Source organism: Xenopus laevis, chromosome 5S, assembly GCF_017654675.1.
Source record: "Xenopus laevis strain J_2021 chromosome 5S, Xenopus_laevis_v10.1, whole genome shotgun sequence".
NCBI classification, from domain to species: domain Eukaryota; kingdom Metazoa; phylum Chordata; class Amphibia; order Anura; family Pipidae; genus Xenopus; species Xenopus laevis.
In genome coordinates this window covers 23,165,787-23,192,052 of record NC_054380.1, presented here as the reverse complement: position 1 = coordinate 23,192,052, position 26,266 = coordinate 23,165,787, and the positions used below count along the sequence as shown (strand labels likewise).

At 39.0% G+C, this 26,266-nt stretch overlaps 1 protein-coding gene across 1 annotated transcript in view; it reads left to right on the top strand.

Annotated features, from left to right (window-relative positions):
* Positions 1-13,314: 13,314 nt before the first annotated feature.
* lhcgr.S (luteinizing hormone/choriogonadotropin receptor S homeolog) overlaps positions 13,315-26,266 on the top strand; it is a 69,118-nt gene continuing 56,166 nt past the window's right edge. The window contains exon 1 of the mRNA XM_018265051.2: positions 13,315-13,975. Within this exon, the coding sequence (XP_018120540.1) occupies positions 13,818-13,975 (158 nt within the window). The 5' untranslated portion in view covers positions 13,315-13,817. The remainder of the gene's footprint in view (positions 13,976-26,266) is intronic.

The window sequence follows — 26,266 nt, the reverse complement described above, 5'->3', positions numbered from 1 at the left end:
GCAGAAAAAGTAGGGGGAAAAGCAACCTTTTAGATAATCAAAATCAATACCTGAGATTAATCCTTACATAAAATACAAGGGACATTCGATTAATCCAGATATGCGTTTTCAAAACCTAAAATAATTTCACAGAATTACAGAGACTGCGGAATAATTACATTTTAATTACATGCTCCCTGCACCTACATTTTTTGTAGAAATGTAAACAACGTTCCAAACGTACTTCCTGGAGATTTGGAAATATTTAATATCCACAATTGAACTGGGGTCGTGTTTTACATTTCTACCCTTTCCATTACCCAGTGTGAAGCCGGGCTGCTGAACACACAAATTGATGTTGTTTATGACTCCATATTGTTTAACTAATCTTGCATTTTGTTGGCTGTTCTTGCTCCTTTTAGTGTGATTTATAGGATTTTATTTTTGGTTGGGCTGTTTTGCTTGAAGGTTTATGCACTGCAGGGCTTTTATTTTTATGACAAGCAAAATAGTAAATGATTTAGTAAATGATGGCCTAATAACACACAAGTGCGCACACATTGCAGAGTGTCCGGTCCACTATCTCTTTATTCAAGCTTCAGCGCTTATCTAAATTTGTTCTGCAATATGTGCCATCTATTTTAATCCACCACATCTCAGATGCCGTTTCCACTTCATTTCATTTTTTTCCCCTACTTTAAAATCCAAAAAGTAACCCCATGACTCATTTATCACTTGCACTGTGAGTAGAACTTAAATATGTTTTGCAGTAGATGGAAGAACAAAATGACCCAGATACAAATTCTTTACTTCACCCTCGCCCCTTTTATAAACTTCAGCATTTCCATTTCATATGCACCAGGTTTATCACATTTAATTGCTCATTATTCTGCACAGACACTTCAGCGTGTGAAGAACATTACTCTGTCAGTTACGTTCTCCACAAGAAACAAATTTAACGGAAAATTGCCAAGTAAATCAGCAAAAAAAATCAAGTGTGCCAAGAGGATATCAAATCCAAGCTGTCGGTGTAACTTTGTGTACTGCAGAACTGAGCGAAAAAATAATCCCCCCAATGGAACCACAGTATCACTGGCAGTAAATCTTCTTCCAGGAATGGCTGGACTCAAAGCCGTAACAAAGGATGGGAAACTAGTTCTTTGTATTACTAATAGGATTGTGGTTTGATAAGGTTTTTTTATTTATTCTTTGAGCATTTACAATGGATTGTTTCAATCAAAATTATTATTATTATATCTAATAGAAACTGGTTCATACACTAATTATTGGTAATCTGGGATATATAATGTAGCACTTCAGTGAAAAAGTATATATTAGGGCTTTCCTTTGTCAAAGATTCAGCCGAATACTGAACCAAATCCTGCTTTGCATATGCAGGAAGGGGAAATGATAAACATGCGCACATCGCGCAACTAAAAATCTTTTTACTTCCTTGTTTGTGGAAGTCACATTTTAAGGGAAACAAACAAAAAGGCAGGATCCGAACCAAATCCTGGATTCGTGCATCCCTACCAATTTTAGTATGCTACAAAATCGGTAGGGATGCACCGAATCCAGGATTTGGTTCGGATCCTGCCTTTTTCGTCAGGATTCAGATTTGGTTGAATCCTTCTGCCCGGACTGAACCAAATCCAAATCCTAATTTGCATATGCAAATTAGGGGCGTGGAGGGAAATCGAGCTGCTTTTTGTCAAAAAACAAGGAAGTAAAAAAATATTTTCCCCTTACCACCCCTAATTTGCATATAGATTCGGATTCGCTTTGGTATCGGCCAAATCTTTTGCGAAGGATTCAGGGTTCGGTCTAATCCGAAATTGGAGCAGTCAGCTGTGATTGCTGATAATTAAACTCATTACAGTGTACCCCAGGGTTGTCTAGCAGAAGCCTAACAGTAGTAGTGGGTTTAGTATCACCCCAGTCACATTGGTGTAGGGTGCACAGTGGAAAGGGACTCAAATTAATTCGCTCCTTCCTGGATGCCATTCACAGAGGGTTCACAGTGGGTAAGACCCTCTTTGGGTGCTCTACCTCACTGAGCACCATGGTAGGGATCATATTACTTTTATATTGGAGAAAAGGGCAGCAAACTGACAAATGAGGATCAATATGATAGTATATATAGCTTATATATGTGAGTGTATAGATAAGTTGGTATAAGTGAGTGTATATATGTGCACTGAGGTCCATTTAGAGGGGTTAAACCTGATGGACTTTGGTTTTTTTACAACCTAAATTAACTACGTAGCTATGTAATTTCTGAAGTATAACATGATCAGCTGCATATGACTTTAAAGGATAACATAGTGATAAAGAATAAAATTCTTTGTATGCAGATTCCCCCATGAAACCGCCTGACTCGGATGGATTCTGTTCTGAAGCTAGCCTTGGTCACTAGTACCCTGATCTTGAGGACAGAGCCACCTGTTTGGCTGTAAGAGCAGTTGTTTGTTTTTCTGTGGTGCGGAGCAATATCTCTCTGCTCTCCCCCGATAATACCCTTTTTAAAAAATTGTAAAAACCCTGTGATCGCTTTGTTTGCTGTTCTGACTCTTTGTGAGTTCAGAATCCATGGAGCTAAAATAAACTAAATAAACTAAAGTAAATGTTCACTTTGACCTCAAGTGTTCTCTGGCAGCTGAATTTCCCTGACTCTAGAGCCCAATCTTTTCTGCAATACTACTAGTTTACTACAACACCCTTCCTCCTGCACCAGGAAACATTTACTGGACCCACGTTTGAAGGCAAACTCAGATCTGGTACAGACGTTTTTCTATGACTCTTTCTTTCCATAGTCCCTTAAAGTTTCACACTCATTCCAAAACATCTGATTAAATTATAAAAGGAATAAAAGACAGACAGAGTAATCATAATAAAAAACAAGAGAACAACCTGCTCAACAAAACGATGATCGATTGTCCGATAAAAAAGAAATGAACATAAAAAGAGCGCCGCAAACTTTGGTTAATTAATAAAAGGGGCTATTCTGGATTTTGATTTCTGTCAGCAGCTACTCAGCACATTAAGATGGATCCAGCAGAAGGTGAAAGGTAAAAAAGCTGACTTTTATTGCATCACCGCCAATGGGGTGGAGCAGGTGGAGACCATAAAACATATTTTTCATTAGATGTAGTGAAGCAGACATTCATCTTGTTTCCCCATCAGCATAATCTCAGCCTATTACTATAAATCAATCTGTTGAAGAAAGAAAATGGAAAAGAAAGAGAAGGCAAGTTTTGGGGTTATGAGCTATGAAATTACCATTGTTTATGTTTTCTAGCAGATCTGTCAGCGCTTTGTGCCAAGAGACAAAAAGGTTTGATCAAATAAGCAACTGTCTCATTAAGTCATTTCTAATATGATGTTTTATATCATGAAAAAAATATCATGAATATTTAGGTGTCTAGTCACACTAGAAAAATTAATATGGATTTTTGCTTAAAATTACCTAAAAATGCAAACCTTCAAATAAATAATGTAAAATTGCTCAGAGAGTTTTTCTAAGCACTTTTACCATTTATAATAATTGTTCTTCCTTTTCAAGATCTTAGTACTTTATAAAGCACTAATATAATGACTTGACAATGACCTGCTGGACATTAGAATCACCTGAAAATAAATTTCCCAAGAAAAGAAACCTTGTGACCATAAAATCTTGTGATGTTGCTCTATTTAGAAAATCGATTTAGCGAGCAGAGAAGAGTCATCTGATGTTGTCTTGTGAATTCTATGCAGATCAACATCACAAGGGGTTTCTTTTCTTAGGATATTGGTTTTCAGCCAACTGTAGCCATTTAGAAGAAAAGATCAGCAGGTTGCGCTGTAACATATAGTAATATAGTAAGTTAGGTTGAAAAAAGACACATGTCCATCAAGTTCAACCTTAAGTCTGTATATGACCTGCCCAACTGCTAGCTGATCAAGAGGAAGGCAAAAAAACCCATTTCAAGTCTCTCCAATTTGCCTCAGTGGGGGATAAAATTTCTTCCTGATTCCAAGATGCAATGGGACCAGCCCCTGGATCAACTTGTCCTATAAGTTATCTTCCATTACCATGTATTCCCTCAATTACTAAAAAAAACACCCACCCCTTGTTTCGAATTCATTTTTCTTCACTTTAAAAACTGCTAATATGTTGAAAACTACAAATAAAATGTAATTTCCAAAAGTGAGCAATTTTACATTAATTTGTTTTGAGGGTTTATGTTTCCTTTAATATATGCAAAATATATGAGGAAATGCACAAACATATACAGTTTGTAAAAGTATCCTACCACCAAAATATCTAAAATTCATTGTGAGATGCTAATAATACTGAACTACAGGGATACTATCCCTTGAATGTTTACTTCTAAATTATGTTCAGTATAGAAATACCTATTCTGGTATATTTTAGTGGTATCTTTCTTTAGACACTATTAATACATTTAGGGGGTGACTCCTGCCATGGATTTATTATGATTATATATCTGGTTACACCACCAGTGGCCTCATGAGATACAGCCAGTGGACCACTAGGCCAAAGCCCCTGGTATCTCATTGTAAAATAAATGACAGTACAGTAGGATAGCTAAGTTGTTGATACTAAGGTTGTAAGCAGGAGCTTAGCCATAATTAAAGTTAAAATATGCCCTGTGGAGGTTGGTGGTTCCTATTGGACCAGGGATATTTTAGGAAGTACTTTTTTTTGCAACTAAAAAAATAGGAGGCACCAGTGCCCTGCAAACAAGGATTAGTGATTGATAGTTAGACCCTGTCCATGAGTAAGGGCAGTTCTGAGCCCCATCAAACCTCCATCCATCACTCCACAAACAATACTGGCATAGTGTAGGGAGCACAATGGAAAGGGACCCCTGTTCACTCTCTCTACCTTGGATGCCATTCATAGTGTGCTTCTTACCATCCAACGTCATGACCTGTGGGTGAGACTCCACCATCTTTTGATGTCCTATTAAGCTCCATGGGAGTGAGTATGTCATGTTAACATTGGTAGCTAAAGTACTTTAAATGAGGACCTCGTTATAAGTTTGAGTGATCATTGAAGTAACTATTTGTGCCCAATATCTTCTGTAAAAGTACTGTTGCTGTATATGAGAGTCCCAGTTTGCAACTACACTCCTACCCCACAAGTTGGGGAGGACTCACATGAGCCAAAAAGTTGCATTTAACACATTGCTCGGAGTTGCCTCTCACTGGGCTGTGCTGAGTGCAAAAGGTAAAATGGCAACTTGCTGGTGGGGTTTTGGGTGCATTTCAACCAACACTTACCACTAGGTTTAATATAACTACCATAGTCACTTGAAATCTTGGAAATCTTACAATACTGTGATCATGTATGGCATGAGGAAAATAGCGGTGTGTAGCTGTAGGTTCCTATGAAACCAGATTCTTTGCAACCCCACATTAATTACGTTCCCCTGACATTTCCTGGGATGGAATATTGTTGAGTCTACAGCCAGAGCAAAATTAGAGCATCCTCATTCCACAATCATCTGCCTGTTATTGGAGGACACTGCCGTTCTGGTTCAGCAAAGCTGTTGAATCATAGCTTTGACTTTATCTCGATGCAGAACAACTGTCAGCCCCCTAAAGAAAATCTCTTCCTTTCAACTTGTTCCTGCAGTATATCTCTGCTTTCTTTTGTCTTTCACTAGATCCCATCTGAATAGACTTGTATATACAACAACCCATGTTTTAATCATTACATACCTTTTTAAAGAAGGGTTTCCTTTCAAAAAGACCTTATACTTTTTTCTGTTCAGTAAACATATTGGGGATCTTGTAAAAACACTGGGCAAAATGCCTAGTCAGTCATTTGGAAGAAATGGATGGAGTTTTGCCATTTTCAGCTCCAAAAACCATGGAAAAAATCAAATTCCTATCAGAAGAGACAGGAGACCGTGGAGCTGCTGGAGTATACATTCTAAACCAATCCTAAAACTGGAGAATCGGGTCTCATCTAAAACCAAGTAGTAAGACACTCAAAAAATTCTAAAGCAACATTGAGAAGTAGAAGAAAAAGACAGTAAGCATTTAATAATTAGAATGCCAATGAAGAGTATCATCCATCCAGATCAATATCTAGCTGATGGATCCAAAGCCCACTTGATACCACCACTGTGGTGCCTCAGAACCTTGGTTGTGGAATGGGGACCAGCCTGGAGGCCTATTAGGTACAGATTCAGGGAGAATGTATATTTGATTTCCTAGATGCTCCTCGAAGCCAAGCTTGGAGGTTAGTTAGAGCAAGATACAGTGGAAACACTTTGATGTCCTAGATTTTCTTGGTACTATGGCTAAAGGGCTCATAGAGCTAATTTTATTTTCTTGGAACTATGGCTAAAGAGCTCGTAGAGCAATATTTAACCACAGACTTGGTGGGGAGGGGCTTCAGCTGGATAATTCTGGCAAAAACTGCAAAAGAGTATGGGTTACCACTATAAAAGTGGCAAAAATATACATTAAAAAAGTGGCAAAAATATTTTATGTTTTAGTGTGTTTTTTAGTTTTTATGTACTTTCCCCAATGCTGCTCCATAGACTTTGGTGCATTTTCAGCAGGTAGGACGGAAAATGTACATTTGTGCTATGACTCCAGTATCTCTTTATAAGCTTCTGACTATTCATTGTTACTGCAACTGGGGCTTTTTTATGCTACTCACATTACAGAAACATTATGTAATGTACACACTTTTTAAAAGTGCTTCTCATTAGCCTGCCTTATACCACATATGAATAATTAAATTTGCTGCCCCAGCAGGCTTTATACACAGGCCAAATGTACCATATTTAAAAGACTGAGCAAATCCCAGGACAGATCTCTGCTAAGATACTGTACTAAGCCACTCATTGTCTAATTAGTTCGTTTTGGAAAACTTTTTACCTTTGTGCAGATGGAACACCTGTTATTTCTGCTAAATAGCAGAATGGGATGCGTGCTGCCATCAGACAGATTTACTAGGCAAAAACTTAAAAGCCATGTAATCCTATGTAAAGTCTGTAATCGCTTTACAGCAAATGGTCATTTTGTCATAAGAGGGATATCAAAGCCTTCTGCACAATACATCAGCCAAACGATGAACAGCAGGCAGAACTAACTAGGCAGCAGGGTCACTGCTTACCATCCCACACCAAGGGGCCAATTCACCAAGCTCGAGTGAAGGATTCGAAGTAAAAAAACTTCGAATTTTGAAGTGTTTTTTTGGCTACTTCGACCATTGAATGGGCTACTTCGACTACGACTTCGACTTTGAATTGAAGGATTCAAACTAAAAATCGTTCGACTATTCGACCATTCGATAGTCGAAGTACTGTCTCTTTAAGAAAAAACTTCGACCCCCTAGTTCGCCATCTAAAACCTACCGAACCCAATGTTAGCCTATGGGGATGGTCCCCATAGGCTTGCCTAAGTTTTTTTGTCGAAGGATAATCCTTCGAGTCGAAGGATTTAATCGTTCGTTCGAAGGATTATTCCTTTGATCATTCAATCGAACTATTTGCGCTAAAATCCTTCTACTTCGATAATTAACCCTCGATATTCGACCCTTGGTGAATTTGCCCCCAAATGTCAAGATGTTCCACTATTAATGATGGAATATTACAACATGTAATTAGGTACAAAAAGTGTGTTTTCATAATTAGTAAGTTAGTATGTAATGTGTAAATCCATAGAAAATGTAAAGAACACTAGACTACAACAATGAGCAAGATGCAAGGCATGGAGTCACTTGTTTTGCCAGTGCACAATGTTCAGGTCTACAGCCTTCTTAAGGTACAAGAAGAGGGCTTTTGTTTGCCCCAGACAAGGGCATAGCCCAAAAACTATGATTGCGGTTTTAACCTTGACACCATACCTTGTGGGCGCTACTTTTATGATCTATGAATAGTGATCTGGACAGTGATAGGAATCATGGTGGACCAATTCCAGATATTGAAGAATAAAAAAAAATAGGTGTGCTGATCCTTTACTGATCCATAATATCATTTAAAATTAGGCCCTATGCGTTCACACTAATCTGGCCAAGACGAATGTTGACCTTAATGAGCCTTAAGCATTGGAGATGGCAGGAAAAACCCAACATTATACATGTCCATATTAAGGCAGGCCCGGATTTGTGAAAAGGCCACCAAGGCCCGGGCCTAGGGTGGCAGAATTTTAGGGGGCGGCATGCTGTCCAACCACACCCACATTGGTTCAGAAACACTAGGGATGCGCAGAAGATTAAATTTCAAGTGCACCAATCTCTATTTTCCCAAATAAAAGGGAGGGGAAGGGGGGGGAATTAATGTCAGCAGGCCTAGGGGTGCCCGCTATGTAAATCCGGGCCCTGTATTCATGTCCAGAGTAAAGATAATCTCCAATCAGTATTGATGCACTTATGTGTATGTGTGCATCCCTCTCTGCATTAATACTTGTATGACTCTGTGATATGGTATATCATTATTTTAACCTTTTTAAGAGTAGCAGCAGAAAATCACAAATATATACTTATTAACATTGTAAGGTCATTTATCTTCTTGATGATGGGCTTTAATATTCCACTAGCTGTCTGGTACATAACAAGCTGGGCACAGCTCATTCTGTATTATTATCCAGAGAGTCCACTAATGCATTCTTTTACAAGGCGTATTGTTTGAAGGTGTCATGGCTACATTTTCATATGCTATTTTAGAATTGCTCTGCTATTAAAACTGTACAATTACATACATCAGCTCTTACAATTCATTCCATAAGAGTTAGCACCATTAGCCTTGGAATTCCATTTGTAATGATGCATATGAGGAAACTCAGAAATGTGTTTTCACATCATAAAGTTTGACAATGAAGAAGAAGAATAGAGTCTAATGCAGATGCAAAAAAGAGAGAAGAGCCTTGTGGTTCCCAGTATGGCAAACTAGAGTAGCAGTTTGTGCCATATTGGATTGGTTCTGTGTCTCTACTTAGTTAATTGCATCCACGCTTAAGCATATGTTACGTAATATCTTACTCATGAAGTCTTGGGTATGTAGCCTATGTTGAATGGATGTTTCCCAGTCGTCTAGTGACCAGTTCCTGCCCATAGGTAATATTATGGGAGGAAGCACATGGCTCTTCCTCTTTGGTCTCTACCTAGTTCTGGATGTGCTCCAGATTGGAGCATAAGGCCCCAGTATCAAGCTTTGAGTCCTATGGTGATCAACGCCCAAGTGAATTTGGGAAGTGTGGACCCAGTGAACTAGCTAAAGGAGTGGATAGCAGCTTCTGAACCGGGCCAGCTTAGCAGGAGAAACTTGTTGGATGGATGTTTTCCAGTAGGCCCAGGGGCCTAGTGAACAGTTCCTGATTAGGTTATATAATGGGAGGGAGCATATGGTTCTTCCTCTTTGGTCTCCACCTAGTGCTGGATGTGCTGAGGATCGGAGCATCAGGCCCCAGTATCAAACTTTGAGTCCTACGGTGACCAAGACCAAAGTGTTTTTGGGTAGCATGAACCAAGTAAACAAGGTAAAGGCAGTGGGTAGCAGCTTCAGTCAGAGCACAGAACTAGACCAGATTAGCAGGAGAAGCTTCTGATCCACCAACAAGTAGGGTGGAGGGACAACTATAAAAATATACTTCACATTTCAAAGCAAAATTTGAAGTGTTAGATCTATTTTAAAGTCTACTTTATACAAATCTTTGTCAACTGTATAATGTTATACATTGCCCAGTTAAACCGAATAGGCCTTTAAAATCCTGGAATTGCTGATGTAGGCATTGGGTATATTACAAATCCACTAAATTATCTTTCAGGCCTGTGTAATGCTTTTTTATTCTCATTATAGGCAAGGCTCATCCCATTGAGGGAGCAGCTCAGACAATTTTACGCTGTGTATGACTGCACTAGTTATGCATAATTTATAGAAAGAGTCTTTAAAGGGGTGCAAGTCTACGTGTGCCACAATGCCTCCCAAGCAAGCTACAGCAAATATTTATAGTAAGTGTTAAAAATATATTATGTGATCTTTATATTATATTTTGCGGATATTTGTCTATTGAAAAATAATTTAAACATAATTAAATCCAGTAGGATTGTTTTGGCTTCAATAAGGATTAATTATATCTTAGTTTGGATCAATTACAAGGTACTTTTTATTATTACAGAAAAAAAGGAAATAATTTTTACAAATTTTTAATTAAATAATTTAAAAATATCTAGATAGACAAGATGGTTATGAGATTAGAAGGAAAGCACTTAGAGCCATTAATAGTAAGACGTGTCCAATAACAAGGAGCATTTGTAGCGAAAAAAGACTGGACTGTCTAATTAGCCTCTGCCGTAGAGTCAACTTTCCATAGAGCTGCTTCGTTTGAGTTGACATTTCAAAATAATTCTGTTGTTTCTTTCATTTCAAATGCACATTCGCCATTGTCATTCGCTGTCACATTTAAACCAATTTATCTAATAAATTCATCAAGATTATTGCTTTAGCGACTTTATTTATTTGCTAAAATATTCTCCCCAAGACAATAGACGTCTTATCATTTTCATGTTTTCATTTCTTTTCATGTCTTTGTTCCCCTGACAACACTGAAACAGGTTGTGTTTTGCCTGGGATACTTCATTTACCTAAAATCATTTAAGGTTTTTTGTTTTTGTTTTCAGATATAGATGTTGAAGAAGACATTGGTTCATACTAGTGATGGGGGTGAATTTTTTCGCCTGCCATGGATTCACGGCAAAACTCTGCATTTCGCCATATACAATTTTTTTCAAGAAACTGCAAAATTACAATTATTTGCTGAATCTGGACTCTACTGAGATTTCCTTCCAATAACTAGAACCTCTCTGAATAGTGTGTTTCAGTATAAGGGATCCCAAACCTTTGTCTATATCCCATATCAGTTGGAGAAATATGTTCTTACCCCTCAACAGAGATAGTCAAAGAATAATTGTACAACTATATAGGTTTTTCTGGGTGTTTCTTGTTTTAATGGAGCAAAGTTATATGTCAGATACTTTGGTTGAGTTCTGAAGAAGACATAATTCCAATATAGGAACTATTATCCTGAATGCTTGGGACCTGGGCTTTTCTAGATAAGTCATCTTTCCATAATTTGGATCACCATGCCTTAAATTTGCTAAAAATAATTTAAACGTGAAATAAACCAAATAGGATTGTATTACCTTACCTCCCAACATTTGGGCAGTAAAAAGAGGGACAACATTTTTTTCCTTTTCTCCACCCTTCCTTTTCTTCACCCGGGGGCTCAACCAGAGCTGAAACAGGCATTCATGTGATGGCATCCTTAAAGGCTCCAAGCTCTCCTAGCTGAGCACACACTTGCTTGATCCAAAGCTGAACTATAGCTCCCAGCACTGTCCATAGGGCGAGCATACAAAGTAAAGGTTTCTGGATTTAGGAGCTTCAGACCCTCCTGGTCTAGCTCCCAGGCTTGGGGCTGCCGACCCCCAGCCTCCTGGGCTCCTGCCCCTATGGCTACTGCCCCTACATCTTTGCAGCCAGATTCTTATTCCACTCTCCTCAGTGAAGTAAAATCAGCAAATCTTTGTCCACCCTCTCTCAGCGAAAGGGAAAGCAGGAATGGCTGTGAGCACATGGCATCTCCTCTATATTGAAAGGTTGTGCAGCAGTGACACCGTGTTATACCCTCCGGTATCTGCCAGACACGCTGCAATGGGACAAGGCTCCAGCCCCTTCCAAAGCTCTAGGTAGACCATGTATCTGCACAGAAAGGGAATTTCCACCATGTGGTTCAGACCGTAGGGGAATTAACCCTATGGGTCCCTACATACACATTAGTAATGTTTGGTCTTAGACAGGTAATGGAAGATATATTATCATTAGTGACCACCTGTGACTGTTACATACGGACTCCCAAATCCAGAACAAATGTAGAGATTCCAGTCTAGGCTCACTCTTCTTATTCAAGGAATAGCAAAAAGTGTAGGACACCTCCACAGTAAACTTGACTGCAAAATATTTTATTGAGGAGGTGGGTAATACCTGTCTCATCAGTCAAGTTTACTGCCTTGGAGTTATCCTACACTTTTTGCTATTCCTAGAATAATTAATTTGGATATCGGCACAGTATACTCAGTGGGACAAGCCAAAAAGACTTGTGGGTACAGTCTAATATACTCTACCTGTTTAGGCTCACTTTTCTGTCTATAACTGCCACCTTTCACTTTGGGAGATGCCCTCCACAACTCGGATGCCACCAGGTCTTATTTTAAGAGAATTGGGGCAGGTGTTATGGGCAAAAAAGGGAACCAAGACATATACAAAAATATTGAGGTGAAGTGGAAACAGTAAAAACAGACCAGAGTCAAAACCTAACAGGCAGTGCAGAATCAAATCCAAGAGTGTAGTCAAAAACAGGCAAATTGGTCAGTCCAGGCAGAAATACAAAGGTATTCAAGGTCAGACTAGGGAACGAACTGAAAACGCACCCTGGAATTATACAAGATAGAGTTACGTTAGGCAATGGCAATTAGGCCATGTAACCTTTAAATATTCAAATGTGTGCCTTGTCTGATGATGTCACAGTGCCAAAACGTATCATCACATTCGTGGGCATCCACACTGCCCCGCTAGACCACCAGGTGCCATAATGCTATCTCACTGTTGCCCATGATTAAAGCTTGATTAAAGAAGAAGACCAACAGAAGCCTTTTTAATGAGCTTGATTAATATAAATTGGTTCCACTTATTCAGACCTTCGGAAGTCTATTAAAGCTTATAGAAAATAATTCAGCTACAGTGCTAAGACAGCTGGATTTAGTGATGTCTGAAGTCTTTGCAGCAATGCCATTTTTGAAAATGTTACTTGAAATGTGTCTCTGGTGTGCCTTTTCTATGAAGGCTCCATCTAGTGGCCAAATGCAGAATCTATTCATAAATATTTATATTTACAAGTTCCAGTTTTAGGATAAATGAATGCAAATAACTCTATATAGTACCCATTTCCCCGACACCAAAAAGTTCATTTTTTCATAATAAGCTTAAGAAAATGTGACCAATTGTACAAATAAATTGAGGGAAACCATACACTGCACCTATTGTATATTCTATTTGACAAGAGTAGTGAGTGTCGTGTTTTCCCACCACTGTTGGATTCTGTGTAACACTCCAGAGAATAGGGGTATTCACTCACCAAAGGAAGCATTTATGATCATGTAAAACATAAACATAGGAAACATAATTCGGGCTGATGGCTGCGGAATGAAGGCCAGTGCCCTAGAAGCACAAGTCACGTCAGCACAGTCACTTTTGGCAGCTATAGCCAGAGCTCAAGGAACAGAGTGTATCCAGCTACGTAGATGATATTGATAGGCTTTCTTGGATTAACGATGCCTTCATCATTATAAGTGATGAAATGCTAAACATCCGCCCTATGCTTTCTCAGCAATGTGCGATGTGCCACCCTCTCTCAAAAGCCAAATGAGATTTTATTTGCACCCATTATTCCTTTGCTTTGAAAGACACAATATTTCTACATGTCCATTCATGCTCCCTCTCTCGACTCAAAACAGAAAATATAGAGCAAGCCAGTAAGAGCCTACAGACAGAGAACACGCACACTCACCAAAATAAAGGTCTATGCTTAATTATTTCTCATTTTGGCTGAAAAAGAGAGTTTTGCCAAGTTAAAGACAGGAGGAGCTCTTACAGGAATGGTTAGTCAGCCAGAAGGGAGGCTAAAAATACACACGCTGCCTGCATGAATCTCAAAGCGATCCGGCTTCCAGCTGAAATTCACTTGTGACCAAAGTTAAGGACAGAGGCAAAATGGAACTGACACATAACTAACACCAGGACTTACAGAACAAGCTGATCATGCTGCCTCTAAATCTCTTCTACCTGTTTCTTCATTTCATTTACCTGGACCCTGCCAGCTCATTACAGACTGATGCCTGCAAGCTCTGTGACTGCAGTGGAGTTGAGCTCCTGTGCCCACAGCAAACTACAGCCATCAGAACACCTGCTCTAGAACTGTAAGTACGAACCAGCAACCCATACTGTACACTACTTACTGTATATATATATATATATATATATCTACACACATGCGTGTGTTTGATTGCCTGTTTATCTATGACTAATTTATCTCACCCACTAGATGTTCCTTCAATGTTTCATTTATCCCACATAAATCTGAATTTTAACAGACTCTTTTCCATAATATGACAAAATTGATTCAAGATCTAAATTTCAAGCAAGAAAAAAACATCCCCCAGACCTTTCTGCTATTGTTTGAGACGTTCACAGGTAATTGTAGCAGCTTTCAAACGACCCATAGATAGGGGACCTAGGCAAAAAAGTGAAAAGAAATTCTCCAAGTCAACCTTAAATTATTCGAGAAACCTGTGCAAGTGTATTGGGAGAGTTTGAGTATTGCCCAGAGAATGAAAGAGAACATTGTCTTTCTACTCTTCACAAATATGTTCCTAAATATATAAATACAGATGTGGGACCTGGGGTATTTCTTTAATTTGGATCTTCATACTTTAAGGGCCAGATTTATCAAGGGTCGAAGTGAAAATTTGGAGTCAATTGGTGGACTTTTATTGAAAAGCTTTGAATCATACAATTCGAATGCGCTATTACTTCGATTTGTATGATTCAAATTTGATCGAAAATGGACCTATTCAGCCAGATACTTTTTTTTTAATTTGGATTTCGAAGTTATGGGAGTTCAAAAAAACTCCTGTTACTTCGAAATTCGACCCTTGATAAATCTGCCCCTAAGTCTATTATAAAATCATGTAAATAATAAATAAACCCAATAGGCTGGTTTTGTTTCCAATAAAGATTAATTATATCTTAGTTGGGATCAAATACAAGCCTATTGGGTTTATTTAATGTTTACATGATTTTCTAATAGACTTAAGCTACGATGCTCCAAATTACAGAAAGATCCACTATTCGGAAAGCCCCAGGTCCTGAGCAATCTGGACAGGGCTGGAACTAGGGCTAGGCAGAAGAGGCACGTGTCTGTGGCGCAAAAGTGGAGGGGCACCAGGCAGGTACTGCTGCTGCTTTCCCCTAGCTCAGAACCTTGTGTCTCTCATCTCTGTGAGCTCCTCCTGTCTCTTCAGTGAGTGCCTGCGCTCTTCCGCGCATACGCACATGCGCTTGTGCTAGGACTCGCCCGCAGCAACTATGGTATCCTCAGTGTGCGTGTGCACCTTTGTGCATGGGCGCGCATGCATACGCTTGATAAGGGGGAGACGTAACCGGCCGGGTTACCAAGGCGCCTGGCTGGCTTGGCCGGGCACTGATTCTGGATAACAGGTCCCATACCTGTATTAATAAAAAAAATACATGCAGGCAGCTCCTTTGAACTTGGGGCCCTTCACTAAATATGAATTGCTTTTTTTTTTTTTTTTTTCAACTTTGTATTTATTAAAGCTTGACCGAAAAAAGACAATGGAATGTATTTCTTACATGTATGAATTGCTTTTTTTAACCTCTCTGTAACACCCCCATCAATGGATCTTGTATATACTGTAGAACTTCTTTGCTTCTACTAATTCTACCTTGCCCTACATAATAAAAGGCACAATGTTTGCCCAGGAGCAGACACCCATAGAAACCAATCAGTGGGAAGCATTTACTGGTCACCAGTTGAAAAGCAAACACCTTATTGGTTGCTATAGGTTTTTATTTTTTATCTATATCTTTTTATTCATAAACCCAATAAAGTTTCTGCTTGTTAATGTAGCAATTCATAGCATCCAATCAAGTGTGTTTGGAAATGATGAGTAGTAAATACCTGTGTCTGTCCAGTTATCTGTCCAGTAGCAAACTTTGCATTTTTTATTACAAGGGTTTTGTTTGGAGGGGTTGAACTTGAAATACTTAATGGTCTTTTTTAAACCCAACTTGACTATGTAACCATGTAACTATGTAAGGTGTATTTCAGGTAGAAACGCATTGCTGGCAGATCTGAAATGTGACATTTGGGGGGATATTTATCAAGGGTCGAATTTACAGTTCATGGGAGTTTGTAAAAACTCCCATAAACTCCCATGAACTCAAATTCGACTAAAATACGAGCAATAGGGCTTTATCAAAATTTATCACATTTTTCAAACTTGGGTGAATGGGATCGACCCGCAAACTCGATTCGTATTCAAATCAAATTCACAAATTTCTACGAAAAAAACTTTATTTTCAGGAAGGCTGCAAACAACTCCAAATTGATCCCAGGATGTCCCCCATAGGCTAAAACAGCAATTCGGCAGGTTTAAGGTGGTGAAGTCGAATAAAGAGCCAGTACATGATAAATTTCAAAAATCAAATTAGAATTTTTTTAAAAACTCGAATCAAATTTTAACTATTCCCTAGTTGAATTCTACTAAAAAAAATCTAGTTTTCACTTCGACCCTTGATAAATCTGCCTTTAGAAATTCAGTTCAGGGAAAATATATTGTAGACATAAAAAAGTATAGTGGCAGCCTCCTTCATACCTTAAGCTAGGCAAATGTGCCCGATATGGGAAGTATTCCCGTCTAGATTATTCTGCCCAACCATATAGGCATATATTGCCAGTCTGGAGCCATTTAGAGGGATATTGAATGGATCAATCTTTATTGTGTCTCTTGCATCAATCTATTAAAGGAACAGTTCAGTGTGAAAATAAAAACTGGGTATAATAGATAGGCTGTGCAAAATAAAAAAATGTTTCTAATATAGTTAGTTAGCCAAAAATTCAATGTATAAAGGCTGGAGTGAACAGATGTCTAATAAAACAGGCAGAACTCTACTTCCTGCTTTTCAGCTCTATAACTCTGAGTTAGTCAGCGACTTGAAGGGGGGCCACTTGGTACATTTCTGTTCAGTGAGTTTGTAATTGATCCTCAGCATTCAGCTCAGATTCAAAAGCAACAGATATGACCCATGTGGCCCCCCCTCATGTATCTGATTGGTTACTGCCTGGTAGCCAGGGTAACCAGTCAGTGTAAACCAAGAGAGCTGAAAAGCAGGAAGTAGTGTTCTGACTGACATGTTATACATCAAATCACTCCAGCCTTTATTCATTACATTTTTGGCTAACTAACTATATTAGAAACATTTTTTATTTTGCACAGTCTATTTACCCAGTTTTTATTTTTACACTGAACAATTCCTTTAAGGCTTTTGCACTTGGGTATGGGGCATAAATAAAAGTGTATAACCCTACTCCATCTTGTACTGAGTGTTAAATAGGGAAACTACTCTTAAAGCAATTCATTATGTCTATGAGCAGCTCTGTAAAGGTAATACTGTACCTGTAGATCTAATTCCATGCAATGATGAGTCACATTGGCTGTTGTTCTGCTGAATTCATAGAGATGATTTGGTGCAGTTACAGTACAGTGTAGCTTGCCAAGCCATTTCCCAACTGGTGGCCGGATCCGCCCGAGATTCCTCTGAATATAATCTGGCATTTCTGAGTAATGATTGCCTCACCAGAACTGGTAACTGCAGAGCTAAAACTGAACTGACATCAAGTGGCTGATACTCTAAGAATTCTAAGAATTATTCCTGGCCAGGCTGTGCTGCTGTGCAATTAGCCCTACAGAGCTTACAATTTATGGGCAGCGAGAAGTAACAGGTGCAGGTTTTTCAGGTCCAGTAACTGTCAAAGAGCAGTTTACTGCCTTTGTTAGAACAGCATTTATCACAAAAGGCACAAGGGCAGATTCATCAGAATTTCAAATTCTTCTCAATCTCATTTGGATCTCTTCCATGAGAAAAGTCACTGAACATTCATTGTGTTTTCCATTCACAGCAAATTGTTTCTCAAGGTGGAGCAACTCAAGGATCTTCAAGTGAAATCATAGAAATATTTCCATTGAAATGTCTGTTGGTTTTAATAGATATCCATAGCTTTGAGCTCCTGATTTGTTTTTGAATAGCACCAATGATAAATTGTGAGAGTAATTATGGTTCAATAGACGGGAGCACCTATTACTTTATTGTCCCATATGCTTGGTGCTAAACTATAGGCCAGTTAGTCTGACGTCAGTGGTAGGAAAGCTTTTCAAAGGGTTAATAAAGGATAAGATACTGGACTTCATAGCAAATCATAATACTATGAGTGTATGCCAGAATGGTTTTATGCGTAATAGATCTTGCCAGACTAACTTAATTTCTTTATATGAGAAGGTAAGCAGGGACCTCGATTCTGGGATGGCAGTGGATGTGATTTACTTAGACTTTGCTAAAGCATTTGATACAGTGCCACACAAAAGGTTACTGGTTAAATTAAGGAATATTGGCCTTTAACATAGTATTTGTACCTGGATAGAAAACTGGCTAAAAGATAGACTACAAAGAGTGGTGGTAAATGGAACATTTTCTAATTGGACCAGTGTTGTTAGTGGAGTACCGCAGGGCTCTGTACTAGGTCCCTTGCTTTTCAACTTGTTTATTAATGACCTGGAGGTTGGCATTGAAAGTACTGTTTCTATTTTTGCAGATGATACTAAATTGTGCAGAACTATAGGTTCCATGCAGGATGCTGCCACTTTGCAGAGTGATTTGTCTAAACTGGAAAACTGGGCAGCAAACTGGAAAATGAGGTTAATTATGAGTATAATTATGGCTACGTCTTACACCCATTAATACTGTGTTGCCAGGAGATTCCAAACCTCTGTGAATGCTCTGCACACTGTGAATCCAAAATTTCAGTGCACCAGTACAAAGAGGAATGTGTAAGGTACATTAGACTTACTGTAGTGTGTTTCTCTTGCTGTGTTTCAGTGTACCCTAGTTATATCTCTACTGTCTTCTTTAATCATCTTCCACCACCCACCAAAGCATGGTTCCCATAGTATTCCTCCCCCACTAGTCCATCCTCCATCTTTCCACCAGCCAAAATGTTACAGAGTTTGTAAAGATCTGTTGCCATTGTCTGCTATCAAGTTCAAGTTATCAAGTTTGATATTATTTACACAGTTAGTTACATTGGGTTGAAAAAATACTAAAATCCATAAAATTCAACCCCTCCAGATGAAACCCAATGCACATATCTACACACACCCACTAAAACTATATATATATATATATATATATATATATATATATATATATATATATATATATATATATATATATATCAACATCTGTATTTATTGTAGATTTTAGTATCACAATAGCCTTGGATGTTATGCTTGTCCAAGAAATCATCCAAGCCCCTCTTAAAGGCATTAACAGAATCAACCATCACAACTACATCCAGCAGTGCATTCCACAACCTCACTGTCCTCACAGTGAAGAACCACCCAAATTGCTGCAATGAAGTCTAAAAGGGGGAAGTCTGGTCCGATGATCCATTTTATGGAAAAATAGATCTACTGCTAGCAGTCTATAATGCCCTCTACTGTACTTAAAAAGAGTAAACAAGTCCCCTTCGCAAGTGTCCTTTCTCCAGAGAAAACAACCCCAACCTTGACAGTCATCCCTCATAATTTAAATTTTCCATCACCTTAACCAGTTTAGTTGCACTTAGTTTCTGCACTCTCTCCAGCTCATTTATATCCCTCTTAAGGACTGGAGTCCAAAACTGCACTGCATACTCCAGATGAGGCCTCACCAGGGACCTATGAAGAGACAAAATTATGTTTTAATCCCTTGAGTTAATGCCCTTTTTTTTATACAAGACAGAACTTTATTTGCTTTAGTGGCTACAGAATGAACCTGTCTGGAATTAGACAACTTGTTATCTACAAAAACCCCTAGATCCTTCTCAATCGTGCACAAAAAGGTACTGACAAAAGTTTACAAAGCATTATAAGGGACATACAGCCTGAAGAAATCACGAGGAACTGATGTGTTGGACTGTTGAGTGCTGTTAGATGCATAGCAAATGTCCTTGTAATTTGTTTTCCTTGTCATTTGTGCAGTGTGTAGATTGATTTATTGGAAATGGACAACATTGGCTTAGTTGACTCTTGGGATTATTTTGATAATAGAAGAATATCATGTTTCCTTTCAGTAATTAAAAAAATTGAGATTTTTTTTGATCCTAAAGTTCTAAATACGTATCTAACTTACAGAAAACATTTCCAAAAACATCATTATCCTCTGAGAGACATAAAATTTGGCCTTCATTTTATTTAGAATATCAACAAATCGTGGGATTCGTTATACTCATGGAATTCTTTTATTGGGTAATTATAGAGAACCACTCTGTGTTCAGTGCTATTGTGTCCTTAGTGAACTATAACGGGACATATCCAAGTCATTATGAATGTTCTGGGTTGTTTTTTTTGCACTGCCATCAACAATTACTGTCCATTGGAGAATTTTTGGCAATGTGTGAGACAATAACAAGCTAAGATAGTCTTTCTCTGGACACTTGGTGGGCACGTGAGCTAATGCCATAAATGCAAATTACAGCATATTTAGTTCATGCCTTGAGTGAAGTGAATTAAGGTTCTCCCAATTACAGAGATTTCAGATCCAACATGAGTAGGTTAAATTACATGATACAGATAATGGGGTTCATTAATCAACATGGGGCCACATGTGCCTGGTCATACTCCAAAGCAACCAATCAGTAACTATTTTTATTCATTCTGATGCAGGCAGAACAATGAAAGGAAAAAGTTGTTGGTTGCCATGGGTTGCTTCCCAGGTGCAGATATGCCCAGTGTTAATAAATGAGCCCTATAATCAGGTGATTGCCCACTCCCAGGATATAAAAGCAGGGGATTGGTTTAATTTGGTTTCCATTATCCCATGCAGTAAGGTTGTTGAGGTGTATCCAAAGGCTAAGTGAAGTTTTACCAAAGCAGTTGAAATTCTGTGACCCATAAAGCTAGTGAATGAGATACCCAAATCAGTCAAATAAGGTGTATCGCTGGCTACCACCTGTACAGGGCTCCTAGGTGTTTACTCATAAAGTGATTCCTCCAGAACAACCACTGGTACTTAGTGGGACATATTCATTAACACTGGAGACAAACATCAACTTGTAGGTAACTGTTCAAATCTAAATGCTGATTGGTTGCTATGGACAACATCATCTCTGATCTTAGACTCCAATGTCAATAAATATGCCCCAAAATTTACAGATAGGGAAGTCAACTGGGAATAAACAGTGTGATGTAATCCCTCTTCTACATATTTCACACATTGGGGCTCAATTGTAAAGCCTGAGCAAATTTCCCATGGACTGTAATCTATAACAACCGTTCAGTGAGTGAGTTTTTTTTTTTTCAGGCAGCTGCAGGTTAAATGATGAATGCAAGAATTGGATAGGTAGCCATGGTTTACCGCCCAGGTGCAAATGTGCCCAGTGTTTAAAGGAGAACTAACCCCTAAAAATAAATATGGCCAAAAAAGCCATATTTTATATACTGCACCAGACTAAAAATTCAGCTTCTAAATAGCAGCAATAAATAAAGACGTCAAACTTGTCACAAGGGGTCACCATCTTAGAAAGTGTCTGTGACACTCACATGCTCAGTGGCTCTGAGCAGCTGTTGAGAAACTGAGCTTAGGGGTCGCAAATTATCAAGCAGAAAATGAGGTTTGTCTGTAATATAAGCTGATGCTACAGGGCTGATTATTAAATTCTCATGTTAGTTGCCCTGGTTTCTGTGCTGCCATGGCTCCTGCCATGAGGCAAGGTGAGAATCTTGCCTCAGGCGGCATGGAGTGGCCAGTTACCAGGGCGCCAAAAATCAGACTCTGGTGACTGAATTTCCATTTTTTTAAAGAAAATTTGCTCTGCTAGTGCAGCGAGCGCAATAGCACTCACTGCACTAGCGATGCAGCCCCCCTCGACCCACTCTGATGCTAAAAAACTAGAAGCGGAGTGGGAGGGGCAGCAGCAGCCCCTGAAATGCCCCTCAGAAGTAATTATCTGTATTAATTACTAATCAGCCTTATATTGTGACATTTCTATTCTATGTGTACTGTATATTGTGAGTCAGTCCCTAAGCTCAGAAAGTGACAGCAGCACAGAGCATGTGCAGTAAATCAGCATAAAAGAAGATGGAGAGCTACTGGGGCATCTTTGGAGACACAGATGTTTACTGTTAAAGGGTTGTGGTTGCATTGGGCTGGTAGAGAAGCACAAAACATAATCAATCACCTCTATAGAACCTCTACAGAGGAACCCACCAATGCAATAAGAGTTATCTCCTCTTCTCTTGGAACCCAGGTAGAACCAGGCCCGGACTGGCAATCTGTGGGTTCTGGCAAATGCCAGATGGGCTGCTGTATGGTTCCATATAAAGTTACCATATAGTGGGCTGGTAGGGGGCTGTTTGGGCCTCTGTGTACTTGGAATGGCAGGGCCTATTTTGACTCCCAGTCCAGGCCTGGGTAGAACTATCTAGTCTCTAGGCCTACACAGTGATTCCCTTTCTAAGCAGCAATGCCACCGGAAAAATAGTTTCTCTAACACTCTCCGGTGGAGCTAAAGCAGCTCAGATAAATAGCCCTGAGCATAACTGTCTCTCCTAGAGGGACCTATCAAAGGATATAACTCATACTCACTAAATCCTGACTGATCTGGGGTTTCACTCTTGAATCCCCTCAGCATATTTACATACTGCAGCCTTGTGGCTAAACTAGGGAACTCTAGGTCATAAGCTGACAGAGGAAGAGGAGCCTTACTCCGTCATAAACTGAGAGGCCTCGCAGTGGCCAAAGTTTTGGGGCTAAACAATAACAAGTGAACCTATTTGCCAGTCCAGGACACATGCAAAATCATATGTAATGGAAGCCATTGCAAATATATATATATATATATATATATATATATATATATATATATATATATATATATATATATATATACCCATGTCCTGCCCATGCATGGGCCATAATGGCACTTGGGCACCTTGCGCTATATTTAAATTGTCAGTGTGTCTGGCTTCACAACTTTGGAGAGGACAGTTATCAAGCAAGTTAATGGCTCTTAGAGAATAATCCATTCAGTGCTACATTAGCAGGAGGTTCAGAAACTAATGACACTGAAAAGTTAAGGAACACTAAAAAGAATTAGTTAAGTCTCAGCTCAGATTTGATGAGGCACAAAAATAAGAAGAAAGGCAGGTAGTCCTTTGCATGCGGTTGCAAACACAACACAATTTATTGCCCATTTTAGCGTTGAGTTAGTGCCGGGCAAATGTATTAGGTGGTGGCCAATGCATCTCATTATATAAGTGCTGCTGTCATTTTGTGACCAGATACCTCTTTGTACTTAGCAAGCAAATTACTCCTCTCTCGCATTTAAACATGCGTGCCCTGACCTTCCACTCTCCAGTGCAGGGTACAAAATAAACAAGGCGAGGAGCTGCCGCTGCTACAGAGTCAATTCATGAGAAACTAATGTTCTCGGAAAATTGTATTATCATGTTCCTAATGTTTTGTCTAACGCAATGTCACATTTGCAGCGAAATCTTTTTAATGATAAATGGTCATTAAACAGAACGTAATGCTTCGTACCTTCCAGCCAGCGCTGCCTGTAATGGGTTTCCTCTCGTTTACCTCTTTAACACAAAGGTAGAAGCAAAAGCAATGATTAAACCAAATTAACCCTGTTGTTGGATTTTACTTTGCAGGGAGGGTTTTCTTTTTTTGACTGCTGTGAATGTGAATGTACAGATGGAGCAAACTTTGTTTTGGCATCACAAAGGTTACATTGTGGACCACTTAATTGCATGTCACTTTATTAACTTTGAAAGGAAAAATAATCATGAAAATAATCTATTTAAATACAGTTGCTACGTGGGGAGCAATCTGAGCATGCTCTAGATCAGGGATCCCCAACCTTTTGAACAGTGAGCAACATTGTGAAATAAAAGGAGTTGGGGAGCAACACTAGCATAAAAAATCTTCTTGGGGTGCTAAATAAGAGCTGTGATTGGCCATTTGGTAGCCCCTATGTGGATTGTAAACCTACATTGAGGCTCTGTTTGGCTGGCAGTGCACCTGGTTTTTATACAACTAAAACTTGCCTTCAGACCTGGAGTTTTTATAATAAGCCCCTGCTTTGATGCCACTGGGAGCAACATCCAAGGATTGGAGAGCAACATGTTGCTCATGAGCTACTGGTTGGGGATCACTGCTCTAGATCCATGATCCCCAACCAGAAGAGACCAACAACAGATTGCTCACCCTGCCCATTGATGTTGCTCCCAGTGACCTCAAAGTAGGTGCTCATATTTAAATGTCTGGCTTGAAGGCAAGTTTTAAAAGTTAAAAATGCATGTTTACTGTCAAAAAGAGCCTTCAGTTTGCACATGGGACTACCAAATAGCCAAACTCAGCACTTATTTGGCAGTCTGCAGAAGCTGCCAGGGAGACCTGTATTTAACGAATTGAGCCTGCTGCAGTAACATAACTATACCATGTGGGGCCCGGGTGCAGGTTGTGCCCTCCAGGTCCCCACCTCCCTACCGAGCCGATTGTAGCTGCGGTTTCCGTGCTCGAGAACCGTTAGTGTGTCTTGGAGCAGTCGCACCTCCTGGTAGTTCTGCCACTGGCCTACTGGAAAGGACATTTCGTAGGAAACCTAACTTTCACCCACATCCAACCTGCACTGCAACCCTACAACCCTACAACTCTTTGTGCATTTGCACATTACCCACTATAATATAATTATGTCATCAGAGCTCCATTCCATGTAATCAGAGCTCCATTCCATTGCAAAAGCACAAAGATGATTGCATTAGTTGAATGGTTAATGTAAGAGCAAAAAGCTTTTGGTTCTTTCAGGGGCAGATAACACCATTTGACAACTGGAAAAGGCAAGGGAGGAAGGCAAACAATTCAAAACCTATCTAAGAATGAAGAGAAATGGAAAAATTTGCTTAAAATTAACTTAAATGTGAACTACCCCCTTAAAGGGATTTTTATGATTTACTTTTTTACTTTTTATTGCTAAATGACACTGTTTACATTGCAAATAATTCACTCACACAGCTATTGTTTCTCCCCTTCCCATTGTATTTCTCAATGACCCAAGTCATAGGTGTTTTTTGTTTGGGTGCTATTCTCATGTCTACCACTAGGTGCATGGAGCACTTTTAGCAATGCAAACAAAGCCTTCAGCAGAGGTGTCAAGTAGCTGCTATCTGGTTAGCTGTCCACTCTTCTGTTGACTGGCTGCTGGGGAGGGAAGGGAGGGGAATGATATCACTCCAACTTGCAGCGCTGCAATAAAGAGTGATTGAAGTGTCTCAGAGCACAAGTCACATGACTGAGGGCACATGGGAAACTAACAATATGTCTAGCCCCATGTCAGATTTCAAAATGAAATATAAAAAAAATCTGTCCTAAGGACTACATTCCAGAACTGATGTAAAATAGACACAATCCCTTTTCCAATGTAAATATGAGCTTTTTAAAACATTTACAAATGCCTGGAGAACATGGTCAGCTGCAGAGGTTCTGGAAGCTTGAGAAGCAGTCTCGTGGTGAGCCTAACAGTGACCTAATTGCCATTTCTATGCTTGTAATATTTTTATTATGTCAGATTTTTACGTCAAATCGAAAGATGTACAAATGTAACTAAGATACATAAACATTAATCGGCAGATTTATCAAAGGTCGAATTTCAAATTTATGTGGATTTTTTTTAATTGTGAAATTGGAATATATTTACTACTCGAATGGCAGGTTATTTACGAAAATTTTTGAAAGTCTAATATTCGATTGAATAGTCCCGACCTGAAGATTCGAATTTCATTCAAATCGAGTTTTCCCTCTAAATAAAACTCGAATGTCAGGAAGGAAATTAACATATTCAAATGATTCCTTTGACTTGCAAATTAACTTGGCAGGTTTTAGGTGGCGAATATTTGAATTACAACTGTTTCCGAGTTGTGATAAATCTTACATTCAAATTTACAATCATATTGGGGGATTCAAAATAGAATGTGTGAATTTTGACACCAAAAACAATGTGAAAATTCTATTCGAATTAGAATGTACTATTCGCCCCTTAATAAATCTGCCCCTAAGAGGGTTATTTATCAAAGGTCGAATTTTAGAGTCATGTGAATAAATTACGATTTTATTCACAATTCAAATGTTATTCATGAAAAAATTTGAATGTCCAAAATTTGATCAAATAGTCCCGACGCGAAAACTCGTATCGAATTCGGAAAAGTGTTTACCCCCTCTTCAATTTTTTTTTGACGCACAACATTTTTTTTCTCTCATTGGAGTCAATGGGCGTCATTTTCGAAGTGAATTATGATTATAACATACTATAACTATACTACTATATAAGTATACAAACTATAAACATCTTCAAATAGTTCAAGGAACCTCTG